At 35.6% G+C, this 27463-nt stretch overlaps 1 protein-coding gene across 1 annotated transcript in view; it reads right to left on the minus strand.

Annotated features, from left to right (window-relative positions):
- Positions 1-27463, minus strand: part of KLHL1 (kelch like family member 1) — a 320540-nt gene that overhangs the window by 1799 nt on the left and 291278 nt on the right. The window contains 1 exon segment of the mRNA XM_034663802.1: positions 18672-18857. Coding sequence (XP_034519693.1) covers positions 18672-18857 — 186 coding nt within the window.

Genomic DNA, 27463 nt, shown 5'->3' on the forward strand with positions numbered 1-27463 from the left:
ATAGGAAGTGGCAGCTGACAGTTTCACAGCAAGAAAGGAAACGTGACATTTTAACTTAGAGTTGAAAGATGTGTGGAAATTTGTAAGAGGAAGAAATAGGGGGAAAACATTACATACAGGGAAAACATTATGCATAAAGACAAGGGGCAAGAAAGGTCACAGCAGGTGATAAATAAAGAGTGGCAGGTATGTCATACTGATGGAAGAGGGGTTGTGGAAGAGGGGAAAGGAGAGATGCAGCTGGTAGATGAAAAGACTGGGCTGAGAACACAGGCCTTGATGCCATGCTGCAGGGCTGGGATTTTATTCTGAGACAATGAGAAAAGGACAGAGAAATACCATTCTTAGGAATCAGCAGGTTCATACTTCGGTTTGCTGTGAATAATATGAGATCAGAAAGATCCCTGATTTTAGCAAACTCTTCTGAATTTTGCTGAAAAGGGCAGGAATCGGAGTCTTCCCTAATACTTTCCCTAACTTGTGTGTTTATTCAGCACACAGATGAATTTTACCTAAAGTTTAGTGACCTGGTCTCGGTGTTTTGAGACCTGCTTGCCAGGTGCCCATCTAAGTGAGTGTCACATATTTCATATTTTAGAAAATAAAATATAGCAGTTTCAGGAAACAAATCCTATTCTAGTTAGGATATGGGTTCAAATGTGTTTAAAGGGGATGGCGTGAGACCCAGGCTATTTTCCACTTTAAAGCATATCATCTGTAGAGCATGACCCTTTGTCAAGAATTGTGAGGAATCTGAAAGTTTTTTACTACTTGAAATCTAAGAAATTAGTCCATCATAGTTTTGTAGATGCTGGAAAAACACACAAGACTCCTAGGTCAGAGAACAATTGCTATTATTCACAGCAAACTAAGCACCATGAGCTTCAAGTTCACATTGGTTCTTGTTGTTCACCCTCCCCCCCAAAGCCCAATAGGGGGATAGAGGCTCAAGTAAATATTGCACATGGAGTGGACCTTGGCCTTTCTCACAGCAGAGGAACATTAAGTTGAGGAAATGCTAATTCTTTAAAGAAGCCTGCCAACAAACCTGCCCAAGTTTTGCTCTGAAGGGAGACAGACGTTATCTTTATTTTTCTGGTCAAAGAACAAGTCTGTTCTCTGCCCCATAGGAAGACCCTGTCTCTATCTTCCTAGCTATTTGATTTACAGATATCCTTGCAGGCAATGTGAAAAAGTCGGCAGCACTTCTTACTTGGGGAATGTACATAAATGCGAAAACCCCTTTGTAGAATTCTCTGCAAACTTTCATGTCCTGGAGGCCTAAGGTAGCCCTAGCTGTCACGACCACAGTTCAAACAGCAGGACAAAGGAAGAGTGGAAGGAGTGCACCCTCTCCTTTTAAGATATATTTTTTTCGATTCTGCATATTAATAAATAAAAAGCAGAGTCAGGTGTATAAATACAGAGAACAAACTGAAGGTTGCCAGAGGGAACGGGTGTGGGGGCAAAATTGGTGAAGGGGAATGGGAGACACAGGCTTCCGTTTATGGAATAAGTCATGAGAATAAAAGGTACAGCATAGGGAATATGGCCAATGATATCGTAATAGTGTTGTAAGGTGACAGATGGTAGCATAAGATGACATACAGAGAAGTTAAATAATTACCCTGTATGCTGAAAACTAATGTAACATTGTATATCAACTATACTCAAATAAAATTAAATAATTAATCTTTTAGAAAGTTGCATATCTCACTTCTGATATACCATTGACCCAAACTTAGTCAATGGCAATAACTAATTGATAGAGTGCTAGAATGTTGTTTTTATTTTAGGTGCCCATATGCTTGGGTATTTATATTTCATAGAAAAGGAGTGAATAAGTATTAGGAGACAATTAGAAGTTGCTGACACAGCACTAGATCTTTCCTAGCTCCGTGTGCCATTGTGCATTCTTCCCTAGATACCTTTTTCCTACATAGGCTGGGTACCCCTCATTCATCTCTCAATCCATTCAGGTTATCTCTACTAGAAAGTCTTTGTCTTTCCCAGAAAATTAACATTGTTTATAATTTGTATCCTAGGTAAAGTTATTTAATATTTGTCATACTTTATCAGTAGTGCATACTTTGGGATACCTGTAACCAAAGACCAAAGACTGGGATGCAGAATAGAGACCATCAGTGAAACATGGAGTATGCAGCAAGGGAAGGGTTAATTCTAGAGGAAACCAAATGAGGAGATAGGAGGGCAAGCCTCATGTCTGCCCTTCTGAAGGAGTAGAATAAGGGAAATTTAAAGGCAAATGAAAAAGATCTGGTTAAAGATCTGAAAGTAGTCCCATTAACCCTTTGGTTACTGGTTTCAATCCCCCACTGTCTTTTGATCATTACTCATTCTTGAGGGAACTGGCATGATAACTGCTGCAATGGAGGGAAGATTGGGGTGAGAGGAATGGGACATTTAGTTCCAGGTTGAAACCCAACATTCTGTATTACCAAAGTTTTTGTACTTTTATCTAGGGCCTTGGGGAGATTTGTTGTAACCAAGTAGCTTATTGTACTTATTGATTTCTTCCGACGAGTTCTCCTAAATAGTAGTTTCAGGTCCATCAGAGTCTTGCTAGTCCAAGAGGATTCCTTTCTATGTTCTCCTTGCTGATCGGGTTTAGGGAACCCTGTGGATTCTTGTCATTTGAGTGTAATGAATCCGTGGCTTAATTCCCTGTAGTTTCACTGAAGAATGGGCAGTCAGTAGCACTTCATTAGGTCCTGTCCAACAAGGTTGGAGGTGGTACTCTGGGTGCGTGCTCTTCCAGGTCTTTAATAATCTCAGGTCTCCAGGATTTAGGAGGCGTAAGGGCACATCTGTGGGGTACATCATCCTGCTGTATTGAATGTACCTAATAGTATCCAATTCCCTAATGTAAGCCCCATCAAGGACTCCTAAGTCATGAACGAGTGTAGAAAGAGCCTTCCATATAACATTTCACAGGGGCTTAACCCAAGTCTACTTCTAGGGGCACTCTTACCCACGAAGCTTTTTCCCAAGTTCAGTTGGTGTCTTGGCATATCTTTGCCAAAAGTTCATTTTTTTCCAGTGTGTAGAGTCTCCAAAAAAATGTGTAATTTCCATTGAATGCCCAAGGCATTGGACACTGTGTGACTTTTCCCACAAATGCTACTCCTGTGTTGCTCTGAATTATTAGCAGCAATCTAATGCTAGGAATGAGTTTGCTTAAAACTGCTTTGAGAACTTTGGAGGACTTTTCTGAAGGCCATGGAAAGGCTTCAAATGATCTTGTATAGAAGTCTACGAATATTAGCAAATATTAAAAGCCACCTGTTTATGGCATCATGGTAAAATCTACCTGCCAGCCTTCTCCATGTTTGGTGCCTCTAAGTTGTACACCATTTTAGAGCTGGTGACAGCCCAGTCTTAGGATTGTTTTTACTGCAATGTCACATTTTTGAATGGTTCTCTGAAGACTGGGACCTGAAATATACTTCTGGATCTATTAGGAATAGCATCTCACACATAATGGATGCTTGGTGAATACGGTTGATCATTTCTTCCATAAGATGTACTGGGATAAAGATTCAATATATTTCCAGCTGGTTTTAATGCCAGAATGGTGTCCAAACTGCTCTTCTGAGGTCTTCCGAGGAATACTGGGGTTGTTATTTGGTTACATCTATGTCTGGTACTAAAATCATTACAGAGAGTTTTGGAGTTTTTGTATGAACTGTAGCTTGATCCACCCAACTGTTCCCTTGGGCAATCGAACAGTGTAATTTCTGGTGCCCTCAACAGTGGACAATAGCTAATGGGTCACCACTGCATTCAGATCTTCATTGTCTTTGATCCATTAAACTGTTCCATCCCTAAACATCTCAGTGTCTCGATTTTCCAGTGCAGATCCATGTAATTGGGATGGGTGGAATAAACTTATTCAGTTGTCTGTGGGTCTCTGGTGATCTTTCTGAGTGGCTAGACAGCAATAAGCGTGAAGGTCATCTAAACATGTACCATGCGGCAATTTTTCTCTGAAGTTTACCTCAAGTTGTTAGCTTCAGTTTCCAGGGCTTCAGGGAAAAATGAGCAGTTTTAGTTCTTGGTGATTTCAAATCAAGAGAATGGGAAAAAACTGGAAACATTAGTTTGGAGAACCTTGTCAGATATTTGAGAAAACCAGAAGAATTCAGTATCCAGTCCAGTTTTTTTAGACAACCAACAAACACTCAAAGACAGCTAATCAGAGCTAGAATCTAATAGCCACAAAAGCATATTACTGAAACATAATTTCTCTCTAAAATAACCCTCATTTCCAAAGATAGCCAAATTAAAACTAATTTGTTTGTAAAATAAGTCCAATTTTAACAAACTTGGCTTCTTTATTTACATGAACACATTAAGAATAGTGATTGGCCATATAGGGTTTTTTTTTCTTTTTTCTTTTTCTTTCTTTTTTTTCTTTTGTCTGCTTTACTGGAAATGTTCATAAGGAATTTCAGAATGAACTTATAACAGTCTCTCAAGACTAAGAAGCCAAGCCAAATACTTGCCATCAGGCTTTGCCTGCAATACCTGTAGATTTGGGTGAATTCCTCTCTTCTGTAAGTCCTGAAAATATCCTGAGGTTCCTGTATATACAAGAAGTAACCTTCTTCACTCCCCTGGTAAGGCTACTAGGAGTCCTATAAACAAAGTACCAGGACAATTTTTCCAAGGGGCTTCATTGGCTCCATAAAGTCAACCTTAGCTCCTTAAAACCATCTGGTCATATCTGAGTCTATGAACATTTCCCTCAAAACACAACAGTCCAGGCAAAGCCTTTGTAAAATAACCAGTGTTTCCGGTTGTGTCCTGTCACAAGGAGACTAGGTTTTTATTGAACTTATGCAAATAAATATACTGTCATGAAAATATAAGAATACTCATTGAGAATTTTTGAATTCTGGAAGGATCGTAGGGAGAAATAGATAAATGTTTCATATTTGTTTACAAAGAAATATTTTCCAAATTTCTGTAAGTCATAGATAGCCTTAAGTCTGGAAGAGCAAACATCAGAGAACCAGCAATGTTCTAAACAAGAGTCTCTTTGAATGCAGCTTTCCCATTAGTTCTAGAAATTCTTAGTTTAGTTTTGTGATCTTAAAGGTAACAGAGACCTGTATTTGTCATTAAAGTGGAATGCTGTGACATACAACACTTTAATAATTAAAATTGCAAGTGATGATAGCTATACCAGAATGTATCAAAATCTCAGGGATTCTGTATAATTTCTGGAACAGTTATAGTATTCAACCATATAATAAAACTTAAGAAGGATTATCATCACTTATCTGACAATGCTTCTCATGTAATTTGACATTCCAAAGAAATAAGCCTAATTAGTCCAAAAAAATTCATTTAGAAGTTGAATTTTGGGAAGTTTGTGAAATACCAGGAGGTTTTAAAGCACATTCCTAAATAAGATTATAGATCATCACAAAACTTAATGATTATCTATTTAGCCAAGGTGGCAATAAGAGATTCTAAGGACAAATGCAGAGGGTTACTTAGGTGTTAAAAAAAAAAAAGGAGCTCTTTTAATATTGAGAAGATTCAAATTTAAGTAATCAAAGACTTAATAAAGGCAAAAACATAGAAACTTACTTTTTCCTAGGCAGATTAAAGAAAAACCTTTTTTACAGTTTAGACCAATAATTTAAGAAAACTCATTTTAACTGAAAAACCAAATTCCAATTTTATATTGGTGTACTTCTGATGAAAACGCCTTGATTCCTCCCTGTCATCTCCCCTGTTGATATATACTTATTGAGACAAGGACATCCAGGGCACTGCATGGATTGGAGCTCTTGCGCTAGATGCTGTGATGTGCTGACCGGAATCTCTATCAGGAATGAAGGACTCTCCAGTGTATGAATGCTGCCAACAGTCCTCAGCTCTCAGAGGCCATCAAGGATTGCCTGGACTGAAGACAGCTGCTTTGCCAAGGGCATGCTCTCTGCCCAGGTGGTCACATCCTAAGACTATTATAAAAGTCCAGCCCCTTTGCCTGAACTTAGGATAGTTCTGAAGGGTAATCCAAGTTTTGGAGCTCCTCAGAGAATTAGTTAAGGCTTCTGTTGATATTGTATCACTGTTCAACTTCTGCCCAGTCTCGCTCTCTTACACTTCCTTCTCTTCCCTAATAAACTACTTTATATACTAATCTCCATAATCTTAGTCAGTCTGGACCACATACAAAATTCCTTTCCAAAGATTCCCTTCCCACAAACTTTCTACAGCTCTCCTTTTTACATTCAGATTTTGTCCTAAGTTTTCCACCTTTAAATAACCAGTCTCATTTCCCTCGCCTACATGGTTGTTTCCCTTATTATTTCCAGTAGTCAATTACATTTATTAAAATTATTTACATCTGTTTATTCTTAGATACCCTACAACTTCATGAGGCATTAGACAAAATCTATGTTTTTCTTTTTCTTTTCTGACAAATTTTGCAATGGAGATAACATGAACTTACTTGACCTTCAGTAAGCAGAAGCAGAATAAAAATTTCATATGTAATGCTGGCAATTCTAAAGACATGTCCATTTTAATTAAAACAACCTTAAATTAATTTAGCTTTAATACTGAATATCTGCCTAGATCATGTGAACTTGCAAAACAACTGTATCAATCTTTAAGTTTTAGAATGCCCAATTTTTATAAGTGCTTACCTTTAAACTGACTAAATAATTTTAGCAAGGCCATCCAGAGGGGTAGAGAAAATATCTCACATTTACAACATACATGGAGACACAAAGAAGTATGCAAACAAGATGCAAAAAACATGTTAAAGGTCCACTTTCCAAATATCTCCCTTTGATCATAGATCTAATTGCAAGGTGGTATTACAATTTATGGATCCATTTGTTGGCCATTTTTCTCTGGAGTCTAATAAATATTATGGCCAAGCAGTATTAAAAAATAAAAAAGAATGTCCAGTTTTGGAGAAGACAGCCCAAAGGGCTGCAAGCAGGGATCAAGCTGTCATTCCCCATTCTCCATTTTCCAGTGAGGACATGGCTGTTTTTTACTTAAGCTTCAGCAGTAAACAAACCACATGAAGCCCAGAGTACCTCTATGAGTGCTGGTTCCTCCTTAAAAGTCAGAATTTCACCTGCTGAACCAAATGGCTTCCTAGAGAGCCTTTTCTTAAGAAAAGGAGACCAACAGAACCAAAACCCCATATTTGGAGGCAACCAAATGGGTGCAAGAATCTAAGCCAAACTAAACAGGAGGAGGAAGTAAAGTCACCTCCGGTTACACAGGAAATACCAAGAGATGTCTGTCCAAACTGAAACACAAAACCATATCCTTGCCACAGTAGGGATGGGACCCCCTGAGATGGTCCATAGGACAAAGAGTCTAGGCTGTTGCAGAGACTTACCACCAGACTCCTGTTAGTGGCTGGAGACCTACGAACCACAGCAAAAAGCTCTTGCCTGGCTCATCAAATTTGTAACTGAATCCAAGATCTTCTGCCCAATGTGGAACAAAGGCAGTCACCAAAACATGGCGTATGCAGTAAAGCAAGGGTTTTATTCTAGAGGCAGCCAAACAAGGAGACAGGAGGGCAAGCCTCAAATCTACCCCTTCTGCAGAATGTTAGGGAAATTTAAAGGCAAAAGAAAACATCTGGGTAAACATTGCATCTGCTCTTAGTAGCATCTGAGAGGAGTCCATTAACCCTTTGGTTACTGGTTTCATGGCTACAGAAAGTGCTTCCAAGACCATTGTCTCCATATTTGAAGGTTTGCTGATGAATTCTGTGATATTAAATATAATTTTCACAATATATTGTTACTCAGGAATTATGTTCAGACATCCCTTCCCTTGCATAATGAAAATATAAGAATTCCACAGCCTTCACTGGATAAAACCTTGGAAGCAACTCCCTGGATCCAGAACTCGGTTTCATTCTTTGTTTTTCCGTTGATGGAGAACTCTTTAATCTGATCCCAAGAGAGTGCTGCTGTCAGAATACTCCACCATCTGCCCTTCAGTGAACTTTTTCTTGAAAGGTTCTTGTTAGGGTATCTGACACAGATTGTATGACTGCTCTTGTTTCTGCTAGCCATGCAATGTTGATACATGTGGCAAATCTAGTCTGAGAGTTGCTAACATTGTAACATGGCTGATAAGCAAGGTTGTGTGTGGAAGTCTGATAGCAAACACTTATCTTTATTAATACATGCCTGTTTTTTCTAAAGAAACCTCTCCTCATAAATATGCACTTTAATTTGGGTCAGTTAAACACGTTCCAAAACTTGGTCGAATTACTAACCTAACCCTGGCAGAAATGGTCTCTACTACCTTCATCCCTTCATGTTTCCTTGCCAGCTCCCACTCTACACCTGTTACAAGTCTGTATTTCCTTCCTTCGATTTTCCCAATTTCCCTTTCATATAATGTGAGCTCTCTGAGGGCAAGTTTGGTTTATTTTCTTTGATATATCACCATGGCCAGTACCTGTTTGTAGTGTGTGTGTGTGTATGTGTGTGTGTTTAAGTGAATCAGGTACTGGTTTCCAATTCTTGAGAAAGGGTTATTTATTTGTGGGATTTGTCAAAGAAAAAGCACCTAAGTTCCCCTGAAATAAGATTTTGACAAATAGCAGAGAAAAGTATTAATCATGTGTCTTGGGGACACAAAAGAAGGCAAGATTAATTTTAAATGGGTGGGTGAAGTAAAAAAAAAAAAAAGGTTTATGGAATGGTACAGATTAAACTAGGCTTCAGATGATGGAAAATAATATAAATGGTTACATTTATGTTTTATTTAGGTAAAATAAAAGCTTAGTGGATTTTTAATCCTTCCTGACATTTTTGTTCTCAAGTGCAATAAACTGAATCCTTTCAGTATTGATCTTGCCACATGGAGTTTAATGCACATAGAGAACCAGAGTTGTGTTAGGCTGAAGTTGTGTCACTTTGGAGAGATTTCAGATGTATCCAAAGATCAGGTGAAAATCTGAGGAGAAAAATTAAGTGGACAGTGGGCAATGCACAGCCACAAGTTATTGAGAAAATAACAATGGAAAAGAAATGGAAGTAGAGATGAGTCTGTGAAAGGAAAAAAAGTGTGTGGACCACATCCCCATGTTCCAGTAATCTGAGCGATGCAGTATGGCTGGGACATAGGGCGGCTATAAGGCAGTTGGTAAGAGTGGAGACTGGAGAAGGTCTCACTCATAAAAGATATTTAATTCCAGACTGAGAAGAATCTGGCAGCAGCCATGCTCAATAGGGAGCCCAAATGAATTGCTGCTGTTGCTCTACATTCTAGTTCTGAGGCATGGTTTATCAAGTAACCCCCCTGAACTACTGGGATGCATTATACCCAGTCTACTAGTGTGATGAGACGCCAATAATTTTATAGTTTCCTCAAAAAATTATCAATTACTCTTCAGCCAGAGTGATCTTTATAAAATTAAAATGCAACCATGCCACTGCCCTTTCTGACCTTTTAATAACATCTTTACTTTAGGTAAGTTGCTGTATGACGTGGGGCCTTTATATCCAGTCCTTAGGGCCACTGTCTCTCATGCTACAGCCTAACTTAACTTTTCCTCCTTTTGTTTGCATTTCACACTTGGAGACTTGACACAAATTGTTCCTTTTCATTACAGTCCTCCCCCACTTTCTGGAAATCTGTTAAATCAATCAAGTCCCACTTAAATATATATCTATATATATAGATATAGATATAGATATAGATATAGATATAGATATAGATAGATATATATATGCATATTTTTTTCCCAGAAGAGAAATTACAAACTTCCAGAACATATTAGTAGTCCCAAAGGAGACCCAGCAGATAAGCAGGGTTTTTTCCCTTATGCGTGACTCTAAGATATTACAATTTTAATACAAATTGCTTATCATACAAAAACTTATACAGTTTGGGTTTCCATCTTTAAGAAAAAGAATATAAAAGTTTGAATACAAAAATAGAAATAGGCTCTTTCTGAGGCTTCGCTTACTGTGCTAGATATTGGGACATACCGGAGAAAACAACAGACATTGGCTCCTCTTATGATTCTTCAAGCTGTACAAGCTTCACGCTGCACAGAAATTGCAACTGCCCCATGAGTATTATTAACATGAGGTTTTGAATGCATAAGCGGACTCAGTTTGGCAATAGTGAATCATGAAGCAAAACTAGTTGTTTTTGTCGTCTTGCAGGCTCTCAAGGGTCTGTCGCATACATTTATTAAAATTCAAGCCTGTTTATCGATGTGCTCAGACAGTATCAATGTCTCCTTTTTGAGCTAACTCAGGAAATAAAGAGAAGCAAACCAGAAAGTTTTATTAGCTATGAAGTGTGAAAGGATCAAGCAGAGAGCAAAGAAAAAAAAAAAAAAGAATTACCAGTACAGATAGCTAGGGAATCTGAGGTTTTATAGGGCCAATCACCACATCACAACATCTGCTCACTGTTTTGCCGGGTTTCGTCCATTTACCAGGTAAGTCTGTTTGGCTGTGCTGGCATAAGATGACATATCTGCCATTTAGCTTACTCTGTCTTATTGGAAGACTAAACCAAAATATTTCAGGAAATTGATGTAATTTTACCCTTGAATTTATCAGAATATACTCATTAATTTTCAGCCAGGAATCATTTCTTTTTTTTTAAAATATTTTATTTACTTATTTGAGAGAGAGAGCAAGTGAGTACAAGCATCAGGGGAGGAGAGAGGCAGAGGGAGAGGGAGAAGCAAGGCTCCATCCTAGGCCCCCAAGATCATGACCTGAGCCGAAGGCAGACACTTAACCGACTTAGCCACCCAGGCACCCGAGGAATGAATTTCTCATTTTCTTATTTTTCCACAACAACTGGTATCATTAAGAATCTAAACTTAAGAGGGCTCTTCACTGGCTTTTATGTGTCTTAATTGGAAAAATTATTCAAAATAATCTTCAGAGAGGCAACAGTCAGGTTAGCATGACACATTAGTGAGATGTGAAAACAAAACAAGAGAATAAAATCATGTCAGTAGAGGTGAGAAAAAGATAAACAGCTGTCAGAGGGTGATGTTGGAAAAATTTTCTGCTATGGGTCTGAACGTGAAAGGTCACTTTCCAGTAATTATGTTTCTTTCTGAGTAAAACAGGACAAGCAACTAGACAATAATGGATAGTCATCAAACCACAGAATTTTGAGGTCATTTTATCACATCCAGGAGAAAAAATAAAGATACTCAAATTAGAGCTATATTATTTTGCTTTTAAAGGAGAAACATTGTTTGGAACTCAAATCATTTAAAATATTTTCATACAATAGGATTAAATTTGGGAAAAACGTACTCAATTACAGTGTGACAATTTCAAGAATAATAACTGAAATTAGATGCTATCACACTCTGATATTTGTTAGGAAGAATGGTATTAGAGTAAAACAAGATTTCTTGAGATATTAAATAACCTAGCTGACCAAAAAATACAAGGACAAGAAAAACAACCCAAATGATGAATCCCATGTATAGGCAATTTAAAAGCCAGTTTGAAGGGGGCATTAGAAGAAATTGGAAAGATAATTTACTTATAACAACATGTGAAAATGTGCTGTAAAACTGTCCATTAAATATTTTATTTGTTAGATCTTTATCCCACTACTTCTGATTGAGTTTGGAGAAGATTTGTAACAAAAATACACACATATTAAGATATTTCAAAGTGAAGTAATAGGTAAAGTTCACAAAGCTATAATGTAAGGTAATTATTAGAAATCTAGAATAAGATAAGTAATGTATTAAAACTTTAGTAGAAGAGAGCTGCATGTGTGTTACAGAATACAGAACAGAATAATGCAGCAAATGAGTAAGATAAACATCTATTGAGAGGAGCGGGGAATAGGATGTACCTAATTCACATAGGAACAATTCTAAGAAATTTCCTTTAGATAATTTTCAAATGAGATCAGATGGAAAGTTGGTAATAAACTTCAATTTCCTCTTCTGACAAATCTCCGTATAACTAGGAAGATATTGGAGGAGCACCTCAAACCACTTGTTACATAGCTCTGTACCACTACGGGATTGAAGGAATGTATATAATTTTAAGTCCTTTCATGCCTACCCAATGGTTTTCCAAAGTATCAGTGATAGTAGGACTCTGTTTTTTTCTTAACTGTACCCAAAAAGAATCTAGCAGGAATGTCTATACGTATATTTGATATTGAAGACAGTACTAGTAGAACGTTTGATACATAGAACCATGCTATAGAATTGTAGCTTACCAAACAAACAAAAATGCAACTAAATTGACAGGTAGCAATTTGCTTTGGCTTTCCATGATTTTTCCCCACCTTTACTTTCTCATCTAACAGAGTTTTGAAACATTAGTGGATATGGACATTAATTAAACTTCGAACAAAATATTTGAGAGTAGGATTTTGAGAACAATTAAACATACTGTCCATGAGAGAAATTAATAGACTTAATGGTCTGTGACAGGACAGATCACAGGGAGTACATAGAAAACAAAACAAAGCACAACAGAGCACAGGTAAGAAGAGTCTTTTCATAACATAAGAACATCTTACTATTTAGGCAAATGATACTTTTTAAAAAAATGAATACTTTACAACTTATGATTTCTAGGAAAAATAAGTAAATTGTGTTCCAAAAACAACTGAAGAAAATACACACTTGGTGATACAAGAGTTTTTTAAGGTAAGATGATAAGAGAGCACACTCAATTGAAGTAAGATGGATATGAAGTAGATAGGAGAGAAAGGTGTCAAAAAAGGGTATCAGGTAAGGAAAATTAAAATGCAAAAAATTTAAGTCTGCATCGGAAATAATAAAGTCCATAAACAAAATGGCAATGGTTGAATCTGTGATATAGAAAAAAATGTCCCAGGTTAAGTGGAAAAGAAATAAAATTACTAGGGAGAAAAGGAATTTATGGCTATGGAATCAGTGCTCAAACACACATAGAATAGCAGACATGAATACATACTAAAATAGATAAACCAAAAATAAAGGCCTGGAATAATGGAACATTTTTTTAAAAAATTCTCAATAGATAAAAACTTCCCTAAGTAAAAGAAAGACCTAGTTGAGATTGTTAAAATGAATCTCCAAGTATTAAATTAAAAGAAAGAAAAGTAGCCATCAGATTGTACCCTGGTAAGCATTTTCTTTATTTGTTGTTGTTTTTATTTAAAAAAACATACATTTTAAAAAGCATACGTTTTTTAATTTCTTTTTTTTAAGATTTTATTTTATTTATTTGACAGAGAGAGAGAGAAGAGAGCACAAGCAGGGGGAGTGACAGGCAGAGGGGGAGGGAGAAGCAGGCTTCCCACCGAGCAGAGATCCAGATGCTGGGCTGGATCCCAGGACCCTGGGATCATGACCTGGACCCAAGGCAGATGCTTATCTGACTGAGCCACCCAGGCAACCAAAATTTTAAATTTCAAGATGAATGTGCCAGTTATTAAGCTGTCCTCACATTCTCTCACATTCCCTCTTCTATACTGTAATTCTCTCTTCTATACTGTACTTTTTGATGTTGGGCCTGCAATTCTGCAAACCACTTTTCTGATTTGCCACCTGGTTCCATTTTTGGCATGAATGAATGCAAGAGAGAAACTTAAAGACTAGGGGCTGGTGGGGAGGGTCGTGCTCCTTTTTCTTTGGTTCTTGTTTCTGTTGGGTATCACTCCATCCTTTCTTTTTGTATCCAGTTGGCAGTTTTTAACACTTAACAAAAATCATTCTTTTGAGACCCCTCAGAACCATCAGCACCAGCAGACTGACACCTTCTTCCCAGGGCTCAGGGTCCCAGGCTAAGGGGTCCCTCTTTCATGTCACAGACACTAGCTCAAGCTAAACAGTGGTCCAGTGGCACATGTCTGGGCTTCAACTGCCTAACATCCTCCTCCAAACTTCAAAATCTTAATTATTATAATCTCTTCTTTTTGTTCCTTGGCAGTAGGGGTGGTAGGTGTCCTTTTAGTTGATACATTTATGATGTAGTGTTCTCTTATGACTTTTTGGCTCACTAATTAATCTTTAGATCTACTTAACAAGTCTTTACATTGTATTATCTTTGTTTAGAATAACAGATAAATAATTCATGTGATTTCTGCTTCTAGACCAACTCCTAACCTGATAAAAGCATAGTCAAACATCTATAAGAATAAAGATTTGAGTTTTGAAAACATGCATTAAAGATTTTTTTAAAAGGTGAAAGATAAGTAAGTAATATCTATTGAATTTTAAAGATACAAGGCTATGACATTAAATTACTCAAGTCAATTTGCAACCGATGTGTGAAAACAGAATAAAGTCCTTTTTAAGCCTACAGTCTAATAAATTATATAATAACACATCCCTCCTGGAAAATAATAATAATAATAGATATATAATTTCCAGACTATATGAAGAACTTCACAAACCAAAATGAAAATTATAGAAAACCCAATGGAAACAGAGTAAAGACCTGAACATATACTTCAAAAAAAAGACAAACAAATGGCTAATAAATGTTAAGAAGTTGTTTAATCTCATTAGTCTTTAGTGGAAGGTGATAGCACTATCCACTAGAATGGATAAAAACATGAAAGATAAAAGACTGACATTACCAAGTCAGTGAGGTATAGAGTATCCAGAATTTCAATACACTTTTAATGTGTGATGACATTAGGAAAACCACTTGAAAAATCTTTTGAGCAGCATCTACTAAAGTTGAACTCAAGAACACCACGTAGCCTAGCAATTGCAGTTCCAGATCTATACCCAGCTAAAATGTGTATACAAGCTCACAAAGGACATATATAAAGACACACACAGAAGCACTATTTTTAATAGCCAAGAAGTGGAAAGTATTAAAATGTCCAATTATAGGAGAATGAATAAATACAATTTCTGTATATTAAAGAATAAACTACAAAAACAATTATTAATACTATCTTTTGTTCTGAATTTCAAGACATAAATAAACTAAGACAATAAATAAAACTAAGTCAAGCACACATTAATGAATAAGAAAACAAGCGGGGAAACAAACATAGCTTCTGTATATGCACAAGTTTGATTAAAAATAAAAACCAAATAATGACAATGACAAAAACTAAGGCAAAATGAAATTAATAATAGTGCTAACACATAAAAATACCAAACTAAGAGGATCACAACAATACAGGACTCCTGGATGACTCAGTTGGTTAAGTATCCAACACTTGAATTCAGCTCAAGTCATGATCTCAGGGTCCTGGGATCGAGCCTCATGTCGTGCTCCGTCTACCACTGAGTCTGCTAGAGAAGCTTTCTCTCCCCCTCCCCATGCTCACACTCTCTCTAAATAAATAAATAAATAAATAAATAAAATCTTAAAAAAAATACACAAGGAGGTTATAACAATACAAAATGGATTATTATTATCAATCATTAATAGTCATAGAATTAAAAGCTTTCCACTAAATTTTATAGTATCAGTAAAATAAAAATTTTAAAGGGAATATATATGATAATGTACATATAATTTCTACTATTATCTCTTTGTCTTTCTCAAGAAAAATACTTGTCATATTTATAGAGAGTTACAGCAGATAAATTATAGAAAGATTTTCAATTCATGTTGTGATATTATGCTAAGATATCATAACGGAAAATGTTGTGAAATGGTTTTTCAAAAGATAGGTAGACCAGACATAGATGCAAAATCAAGGTCAGAATATGGAATGTAACAAAACATCAAAGGGATAATGCAACATGAATTAGTTGGCTTTATTTTAGGTGTGTAATGATCATTTACAGTTAGAATATTTATATAAACTACCATATGAATAGATCAAATAAGAGAAAACACAATTTTTATAAATTCTTAGAAGGACTTAATAAAACATAAAATCAATGCTGATTTATTAGAATAAAATCTCTATTAAGCAAACTACAGATAATAATATCTCGCCCTTAACATCCTGCAATGTATGTATCTCATATAACAACTAACATCACACACAGACTTTGAAGCCCTAAAGTCTTTCCAATTAGAGGACACAGACAAGGACCCTGTCATTATTACTATATATGTCATTATTTTACAAGTAAAGGCAATACAATAAAAAATGAAATAAATGTAAATATTAAGAAGGAAGGGATACAGTTTCATTATTAGTTTGCTGTACGTTTATTTTCCTAGAATATCAATTATAAATTTAAAAATTAATGGATTTATTAAGTATTTACATGTATTTAGCAAAATGGCTGTTATAAACATATATACATAAACTATTTTCTCCAGTGCACTATAAGTGTGTAATTAGTAATATATATGAACAAATATATACTAAAAAATGCACAGAAGTATAAATAAATGTGAAGAGACCTCAGAAAGAAAATATGAAGCCTATGCCAGAATTAAGAACCACTGAAATACATAAAGGCTGATTTTAAGAGATAAAAGTATGTCCATATTCTTAGGTGAAAAGACTTCAGATATAAAGATCTATAAATATTTGTCTGCAGACAAAATCCCGAGGGGATTTTCAAGAAGTATCTATGACACTAACAATGTAATTTTATGCCTAAAATAAACCTGAATGAAACCTGGAAAAGCCTAAGCCTGAGGAAATCATAAACAAAATAGGGTGATATAAATACATAAACACGAAATTTGTGTGTTGAAAACATACACAATTAAAAGAATAAATGGACACAATGTTGATGCAGGTAGAAAATATTGCTATATATTTCATAAAAATAGAAATATAGAAACATACTAGGTCAAATAGAATGAGCAAACACTCCATTTTAATTTTGCTACTAATAAAAAATTATATTTAAACAATATTTTTCAATTTTTTTCTTTTTTTTTGTGGTAACAAATGGTAACACAAAGTATTGATCAAGGTGCACTGAAAAGGCATTTTTCATGTAATGCTGTCAAGAAGTTTTTGGTAAATTCTACTGAAGGAAAGGTTTAAATTAAAATATTTATTTTAAGCTTCAAAAATATCAGTACCAATTCCCCTGCAATTCACTTTGTAGAAATTCTTCCTAAAGAAACAATCAGTAATTTACCAAATATATTACATCTAGCAGTATGCAATATAGCTTTCTTTATAATATCAAAATTTGGGAAGTAGTTTAGATATATATATTACATTAGATGTAAATGTTTTAAATATATTTAGACACTTTAGATGTTAACCAGAGACTGGTTACTTACACTTAAGATCTTTTTTCTTTTTTCTTGCAGAAAGTGGACTACTGCATAACTGTTTAAATTTGAATTTCCAAGAGTTTATAATTCCCTGGAAATGTTTATTTACAGTTTAGATAACAGAATCAGTTTATTTAACAACATGCTATAATAATAACTTTATAAATACACATGTATTTAGAAAAAAATTAGGTTGTCAAAGGTGATTAAGAGTAAGCTGGGTAGGGGAATTCATTCAACATTTCCTTAGTAGATATACTGAATGTATATTATGCCTAGGGAGGGATATAACAATGAATGATGTAGACAAATCTTGATATTTACTGAACATAATATGTTAGTGAAAACAGACAAGAAACAATAATGTATGTAATTTCAAGAACAGTAAGGAAATTGAGATAGTGTGTGGGGTGGTTTGTTTAATAGAATGGATAGTAAATACCTCCATGTGGACAAATTTGGAGATGGAATGTGAACAATAAGGAGAAGGATCTAGTCACATGAGGATTGGTAGGAACAGCATCTCGGACAAAGAAAAGAGCAAATTCAGAAGGACTAAGGGGCTAGAGCTTGCCACATTTGAGGCTGAAGCAAAGAGGAAAGAAAAAAATAGAGTAGGCAGGAGTAAGATCCAGTGGGTCCCTTTAGGTGAAGACAGGCACTGTGTTCTGTTTGCAAAAAGAAGGCCTTGAAGAGGAGTAATGTACGATTTGTATTTATAAAAGGATTGTTCAGGCTGCTTTAGCAAATGGACTGTAGGAGAAAGAGAAGTAGGGAAACCAGACTGGAAATATTTGCAGTTGTCCAGAACCAATGTGTTACTAACTTTGTTTAGGGCAAGAGGTTCTCATGGGAGTAAGAGGGAGTGTATTTTGTCATCTCCACAGGATATGAGGCAAAGTCTGGAGACTTTCCAGTTGTCCCACTGGAATAGAGGTAGAGCTGGCATCTGGTGCATAGAAGCCCAGAATTCCACTGAACATCCTGCTGTGCACAGGACAGAGCCTCGCCTCTAATAAAGGATTATATGGTGCAAAATTTCAACAGTATTGAGATTAAGAGTTCCTGATTTAGGATAATAGGAATGGAAATGGTGGAAAGTGGACACACTAGCATAATCATGCAAAAAATATATACTAGGCACCAAATTTTAGTAGCATTTTGAAAACACCTCAGATTATTTTACAAGAAGTATGTAAATATGCAGATCTCTAGTGGAAATAATTCTCATGAAATATATTTGGTGCTGCTTTAACTGGCAATTAATGTGAAGTTTTAGTTTCTGTATTATATGGAGAGACAACCAGAAAAATGTGCAGTCTTCATTCATCAATTATCCATGAAGACTGAATTAAAGAAAAAAAATAGCAATCTTAAAATTTTTAAAGGGATTTTTATTGAGTCAGTTTACTAAAAGTTATTTTAAAAAGAATACTTCCTCAAAAAATGTGTTTTCCAATAAAAGAAGGAAAATCTACTCACTTGCCATTCAATGCTGCTACACCAACTGTGCTTCGGGCGATGGACATACTGGCTACAAATGTCCATTGCTGACTCTGGGGATCCCACCTCTCCACTGTGTTCAGGTAGCTCCAGCCATCATGGCCTCCGACAGCATAAATAGGACCTTCCAGGACTGTTACTCCTAAAACAGGGGAGAAATGAAAACTGAATGGATTGATTTCACAGTGAGAGTTAAAAAATCAGATTAACAGTTAAAACTGTGATGCAATTTGGAGTCGGCTCTAGCCATCACATAATAGCAGTAAGGTAGAAACTATTTACTATTAACAGTATCATTGTATTAAAGTGAAGAAAAATTGAGGCCCCCAAATTAATATGATCTAGATGCTTTATAAAAGAAAATGAATTTCCTTATTTATGTCTCAAATTCTAAAAATCAGAGATGATACATATCGTGCCTCTACTTTTGAAGAACATTTCTACACTGCAGTTTAAAGTAGTTTACCACTTTAAGCAATGTTACATTAAAGCAATGCAATATTATCAGTTTGAAATTCAAGGTAGGATTTTCTGTTTTGGCTTTCAGTAACTTTAAGATAAAGTTATCTAAAGGTTAGAAAATATGATGCATTTCATATTATAAGCTGAAATCACTAAGCATAAGCAATTAAAACAAATTAATAGTGAGTCATCAATGGAAGGAGATTTTATGTATATTTTTTCACATTACTATATATTGCTTTTCCAGTATATTCACTTCTTTATAGATGAGTTTTCTTAAATGCTAACAATTGCTAAATATTTAAATATCATGTTAACATTGGCTGAAATTATCTCATAACATATAGAGAAATTCTGATGAATTTTCCTCCCAAGTTCAAAGTCTGATTGTCAAGGGCTTTGAAGAGTGTGATTTTACCCTACTTGCCAGCTGACAACTTAGACTGCCATAAATTTATGTATATTGGTAGAAGACATGAGACATACTTTTTTTTGAAGATTTTATTTATTTATTTGACAGAGAGAGAGAGACAGCCAGTGAGAGAGGGAACATGAGCAGGGGGAGTGGGAGAGGAAGAAGCAGTCTTCCCAGCGGAGCAGGGAGCCCAATGCAGGGCTCGATTACCACAACCCTGGGATCATGACCTGAGCTGAAGGCAGATGCTTAACGACTGAGCCACCCAGGTGCCCCTAGACATGAGACTTCTGGGTCAGAGGGGAAAGGTAGTTCATTACTCATACCAACAACAATAGTCAGAGTATCTCTCTCTCTCTCTCTCTTTTTTTTTTTTTTTGCTATTTCTTCAAGCCCTGGTTCCAAAAGGATGACCCACAGAGGATGACCAACATGACCTTAACATTTTCCTCAGCTTGACCAAAATTTAGACAGGATTCTTCTTGTTTCTACGGCCCTGACCTCATTTTCTGTAGAGCATTTATTTTAGAAAACGTGTAATTACACATTATTTCTCTGTCCTTTCTAGATGGAAATCTTTTAAAATGCATCCTACTTGTGTTACAACCCAGAACTTTTTTCTCAAGGACCTGGGAACTATTTCTTTGAAATGTTAGCATCAAGAAAGATATTGAGAGCCTAACTTCAGTTGGCACCTTGCTTCAAGTTGTAAAACTACCTCTTGTCATGAAGAGAGAAAACTTTCCTCATCTTTGGGTAAGGCCAGTTAGCAAAGAGATTGCCTATGATCCCGGCTCCTACCTGAGCTCTTAAAAACCCTCCTGTCTTTGTTTTGGTGAGGTTAAGCTCAGCCTCAATTCTGGCCTCTCTCCCCTATTGCAATAGCCTTGAATAAAGTCTTCCTTGCTTGTTAAATTTGTCTAATGCATTTTTTGCCTTGACAAGGGTCGGTTGGAACTTGAACATGCAGTGGATTGTATTACAGGAAAGGAAATAAATTTACAATGAGCAATAAACCTATACGCCTATTACTACAGAAGGAGACATTATCTTCATGCTTTTAAGCATGACTGCCTTTCACTTTGGAAAGAGGGACTCTATCTTAGCCTTTCCGTTATATCAACATCCTTTTGGGCAGTTTGTGCCTTGCTTGAAAGTTGTGCAAAAATGTGAGAAACCCATGGAGAATTGTCTTTCAACACGAACCTGAAAATAAATGACCCCTTGTTCATTCATTCATTCACTCATTCATTTGAATGTCTATTCCTGATTGTCAGGAATTGTTCTTAGTACCCCACAGGGCCATGAACACAGAGGGAAACAAAGTCCATGCCCTCGCTGAGTTCATATATATTGGTCAACGAATATTTAACTAAATTGGAATAAGTACATTATTCACAATAAGCAACTCCTTCACACATATTGTACAATTATAATTTAATAAAGGATAAAGTAACTGATTAGAATATCAGATTGCTGTCATACATATATTTAATTTAAGGATGCTATTGTGCACACACCAGTAAATAGATATCTATATGGCAAACAGGGTTCTGACTCAGTGATTGCCAAAATCAAAGGGTATAAACTTTGGATGTTGATCTTTCTTTAGGCAGCTCAAAGTAGGAGATAGGGACCAGAAAGGATGAATAAGTGTTTAATATTTTGGGGGCAATTTCCAAAGGATATGGATATATCTTATGGTGTTTTTATAGAAGTATGTACAATCATTCACATGTCTCAATAATAATTAATTATATTGAGATAAATTTCAAACATCAGTGAAGTTTTTAAAGATATATCCATCAGAAAGGGGCCAAATCATTAGAATGAATCTAATGAATTTGGGTTTTATCTAAGAGCAAAGGGAAATCACTGAAGTGTTTGTCAGTGAAGGATATGATCACCATGATATTTATTTTGGTTGTGTTATAGCAAATGGATTGGAGTCAGTTTAGGTGGTAGTAGATAGGTGATTAGGAGGAAATCACAGTTATCCAAAATGGAGGAGATGGTAGCTTGCACTAGTAGGTTAAAGAGTAAATACAGAAAAGTAGAAATATTTGAGATTTATTCTGACTCTGGAGGTTTGTTGTTAGAACATGCTAATGGATAGGATCTGGGTATATGAATAAAAAGGACAATTCACGGGTAGAGGAATTGACTGAAAAATTTGAGAACTGTATTTTGAAGATATCATGTTTGAGGGGACAATCAGACATCTAAGTGGAGCATTTAAAAAGGCTGTTTAATATACATGTCAAAAGTTCAAGTTAGTGTTCGTGCTACATGTCTAAATTTTGGACATACCAGCAATGACATGGCATTCAAAGGCATAGAATCAGATAAGGTCAGTTAAGAAAACAGTATTAAGAGAGAAGGTAACAGAGACCAGAATCTAGCTCTGAGTGGCTTCAATATCAATTACAAGAAAAGAGAACAAAAGAGACAGAGAAGAAACGGCCAGATAGGTGGAAGGAAAACCAGAAACTTTTTGGTATCTGAAAACTAAGAGTGGAGAATGTTTCTGGGGGGATGGGGTAATCATCCGCTTGCATATTTCTGACCAAGTACAAATTTCTATTGGATTTGGAAAGAGGGAGGTTATTGTTCACTTTCAAAATAGGTTCTGGAGTATTACATTACAAGTTGTAATACAATCGGATAACTACTTAATCAAATATATATCCTACAAAAACCATTGATCTGTGACTTGTTTTTTTAGCTGTTTGAGATTATTTGACTTTACGAACATGGTTCAGTCCTAGAGTGTAACATATATAAAATGCCACAGATTTATGAACTCTGGATGCCTTACAGTGTGATTTGCAGATTTTTTGCAGCTGTTATGGTAAGTGGACCAGAATAATTTCAAAATTGGAATGATACATTCAATGTCTTCCTTATGTTTACCAAAAATATCTTACAAATGCAGTAAAGCAAGGTTAACAGTATAAAAATATTTCTCTGTGCTTTGTTCAGTAACAATATTAAACCTCCACTAAAAAAATAATAATTTAATTGAAATATTTTTGTATGTATGTATCAAGCTTAGTAATTGCATGATTATTCTGATAATTTCAAAATGTCTTCTTAATACTTTGTTACTAAATCGTACTTTTTCAAAATGCATAATTACTTACATGTTTTAAACTATAGGTCTTGCACATATTATTCTCTTTAAGACTTTTGCTGTAAAATATTTATTAAAATTTTCCCATATAGGGGTGCCTGGGTGGCTCAGTCAGTTAAGCAACCAACTCTTGATTTCATCTCAGCTCATGATCTCAGGGTCTAGGATCCAGCCAGGCAACAGGCTCTGCGCGGCGTGGAATCTCCTTGTCCCTTTCCCTCTGCTCCTCCCCCCCATTCATGCTCACTCTCTCTCTAAAAATAAATAAATGAGTATTTTAAAAAATAAAATAAAAGCAAAATTTAATTTTACTCACATAATTTACCTCAAAATATTTATTTTACTATTTCTATATCAATACAACCAGACATTTAATTTGTTCTACTGAAAAAGAAATTATTACTCTTCTTTACACTTGTTAATATCATCCATTTAAAATATTGCTAAATTTATTCTAAGCTCTAAGCTTTTCCAAATTAAAGACATCATATTTTAATTAAAAATTGTGACAACATAAAGCCAGTTCTTAATATTGCTTTATTGTTTGCATTTTTGCCATTAATTACATAATTTGAAAAGCTTTCACTTGTAAAAAATGAGATTTCCTTTTTTCTATGTAGAGAATATTTTTTTAAGTGAATAATAATACATTTACGTTTCTTTTGACTTAATAATTATGTCAAATAAATTGCTATAATATTACTAATTATTATCTTATGGACGTCTCAAAATATATTTAAATTACCACTGGCTTCAATATGTATATTGTCTTATAGACATGAATTTATTTTTAATCTTCTTTTCTAAACTGTTTTTAAAAATCACCATCAAGGATGTAGTAGCACCCAGTAAATACTTATAACTAATGATTAGGGTGATTTAATTCCAGTGTTATCAAATAGTTTTACTTCAGAAGCAATGAATCCCTAAATAATAGTTTATTTAGGGATTTTTGTTCTGTGCAAATAATTAAATGAAAAATAACATACATAACTGGGAATGGAGAAATAAATAAGTAAAATTACATATATTTTATACATTACAAAATTTTCCCAGTGATAGTAAATATATATGCATGTACATGTGTACTTGTATGTATGATATATGTATGTAGTGTGTATATATATAGTCTTTGTGAGAATTTACCCAATATTATATATTCATATAGTATAAAATATATACAAATGCTTTCTATATAATTATGATGTAAAATACTAATAGGTTAATACATATATAATTTTTAAATGTTGATCATAAGCAGAACAAAATGGACAATGCTGCACAGAGATATTTTTCATGCAATCCTACGAAATAATGTAGGCTTAAGGTATATTATTATTTTTGCTTGATCTGTAGAGAAAACACACTTCGTACTGGTGTATTGTATCCCATTCTTTCCTTAACTGAGGTTGTGATTGTCAGTCTTGGCTGCCCACTGAGATCACCTGGGAATCTTTGAAAAAATACTAATGTCTGGATCAGAGAGATTCAGATTTATCTGACTGCACTGAGATGATGCCTAACCACAGAAACATTTCAAAGTTCTCTAGGGTGAGAACATTTAACTGAATCTTTAACTGAATCCTCAGTCAAGATTGAGGATGACTGCCACAGTATAAACTGACATTAGTACTAGAACCATTAGGCAGGAGGTCTCCAACCAGTAATCTGCCTACCTTCCAAGTTGCTAACATCTTTCATTCATGTTGTGTGGTATGTGTGTGTGTGGGGGGTGGGGGGTAATACAGAATCAAGGCTGTCATTGAAGTTTAGTAGTCAGCCAACATCCAATTTTACTACTATACAATTTTCATTTCTTGGATTCATTCATCATCCACCCATTTTTCCAATAATGATGGTATAACTTCTACCAGTTCATGTCCTCACAGAGTGCACAGTGGGGTGGGGAGGGCGGAGGTGTGAGTCAATGCAGCCTACAAACAGGTGCTACTTTAGTACCTGTCCATAGCATGAGAGGAGAAGGCTGCTTCTCCAAAGTGAAAAAGTGACGAGTGAGCTAAAACCTGGGGAAATATTAGGATTCATTCGGGGGTTAAGGAATTCTAGGCAGAAGGAACATTGGAATGAAGACGTTGGTGGTAGGAAGAAGCAGAGCATATCTGAGGAGCTGCAAGAGGGCCGTGTAGCAAGAAAACTGGAGAGTTCAGGGGCAGGCAGGGTGGCAAACAGTAAGCCCGAAGAGTTACCACACGATGGGGGGCCTGATGTGCCAACAAGAATTCTTCTTTTCTTTTTTAATCCTAAGAGCAATGTGAAACTGCTGAAATGATGCAACTGCATTTATTTTTCAAAAAACTCCCCTTGAGATATGGTGTGGAGAAATGAGCATGGATGAGTCCATGCCAATAGTGTATGTGACAGACGGGAGTGTCTTATACTGATGTGGTAGCAGCTAATAGAAGAAAAAAATGAAAGACTCAGGAAATATTTTCGAACAAAGATGTATTGATTGGATCCCTTTCCTAATATCCCTTCTTCATCCATTCCATTAATGCATTCTGTCTGTTAAAAAAAGAAAGAAAGAAAGAAAGAAAGAAAGAAAGAAAGAAAGAAAGAAAGAAGAAAGAAAAAGAAAGAAAATACATCTTAGCCATGTGATTTAGAAATGTTACTTAGCCTCTTGTGCCTCAGTTTCCTGACTTGTACAATGGAGCTAGTGATGGTACCTAACCCACAGGGTTGCTTCAAGGACTGAATGGCATAATACACACAAAGCACTGAGAAAAGCATATGGCACATATTTAGCCTTATGTAAGAACTCAGTATGATGAAGGTTATGGTAGCAATGTATCAAGACCCTAAGTCTTCTCATCAAATTTCAGTCTATCATATCACCGGAAGGATATAGGAGAGATTTGTGAAGAAACCAGTTCAAGATTTAAATACACTCCACTATTCTACATTGTCTCTATTTCTGAGGGCTCTGTTTATGTTTGCTTCCTTGTAGGCAATTTAAAATACTGATTGAAAACCTTTCTCACACACACACACACACACACACACACACACACACAAATGCCCCCTCTAAATATTTTACTAAATGAATATATGTTTCCTGTTATGAAAATCATTGGGATGATTTCACGTAATACTTAGTCATTGTTTAAAGTAGAAATGTTGTATACATTTAAAGGAAAATAAGCAATCACAATAGATTTTGAAGAGTTATCCTTCTAAATGCCAGCTTTCCTTGTAGCTATGCATTGTTGGCTTTTAAGGCAAAAATTACAATTGAGGTAATACAGAAAAGTGTTATAGAGTCTGTAGGTTGTAATTGGGTGATTAGAGAAGATATCACAGAAGATGAGGCAAGTGAACTGTGGTTTAAAGTTTGGCTATAATTTTCACAAACACAGATGCAAGACATTGTAAGAGAAGGGAATCACTTGAGCATAACACAGAAGTAGAAAGCAGGCTCTGAATGGCAAATTTAATCAGTTGTTATGCCAACCATAAAAATGTACCCACCTATAACTGAGGATCGCCTGTCTGCATCCACTGAGGCCACACTTCTTACCAACCACTCTCAGACAGTGATTGCGCAAGGTGAAGGCGCTAACCCTGGCCCATTCCCACAACACATGGGGCTCTCTGTATTGAAGATTTGCCTATAGGATTCCCTCTGGGGCTGGCCAAACTGTTTTTGGAACTGGGTTGCAGTCTGAGGCTGTTTCTACCCAATCCCAATACTCCTTCCTTCCCTTTTTCCTTCACAGATGTTAGGTCAAGCATGATGGTCTGAAGTCTGTTTCACCCTCTGGATCTTTCAAGGCTGTTTTCTCCAGTAAACCTTTTGAACAGCTAATCCCATGCATTATTGACATCTACTGCTTAGTGAACCCAAACTAATACTGTTGTTAAAAGAAAAAGTTTGCAGATAAAGTTGAAAAAAAATGTGGGGCAGGGGGCAAGCAGGCTATAGAAGGCAGTTTAAAAAGTACTGATTTTATGTGAGACTCTGAGGAAGGTCTTTGTGCAAGAGAGTAGCATCATTAGAATTACTCTAACCCCAGTTTTTAGATCATTGTAGTGACTATGTGCAGAGACAAGTGAAAATGCCATTAAATAATCTTTTCCACTGTCTAGATAAATGTGAGGAAGATGTCAATGTGTAAATATGGCCATTGGTATAAAACCAGAGAGATGGGACACACATCATGGAGGAAGTACTGGAAGAACCAGATCTAGATTTTATTATTCAATATGGCAGACAAATAAAGATCCATCAATTCAGCAAATAAGAATATTTGTTGAAATTTTTCACAACAGAAATTGAGAATTTAAGATATCCTACCTGACCACTGGCAAAGACATCATAAATTCAGTTGGTGTGATTAATATCTGAGCAATTGTCCCGCTCAGAGATTGCTCTCTCCTGCATCACAGCTAGGGTCTACTGAAACACACACAATACACTTTATTGTGTATGACAGTATCAGCATCTTGAGGTTTCGAGCTCACTTTCCTTAATAACATAGAAATACTTGAAAATAAATGTTCCTGGATGATACCCTTTAGCTGTTCTCTTTTAACAAATGATGGGATGATGAAAAAATAAATGAGACTCAATGTAATTTTCAGGACAACCAGTTTCTCCCAGGGTTGTAGTAACTGTTCCCAAAGATACACAATTACACACAGGATGTTAGCAATGGGCATAAAAACAAATATTTGTAATCCAAATTACATAAAATGCCAATACACTTTTTTCCTCATTTGTTCATAATTTGACAAGGGACA

Source organism: Ailuropoda melanoleuca, chromosome 7, assembly GCF_002007445.2.
Source record: "Ailuropoda melanoleuca isolate Jingjing chromosome 7, ASM200744v2, whole genome shotgun sequence".
Lineage (NCBI taxonomy): Eukaryota > Metazoa > Chordata > Mammalia > Carnivora > Ursidae > Ailuropoda > Ailuropoda melanoleuca.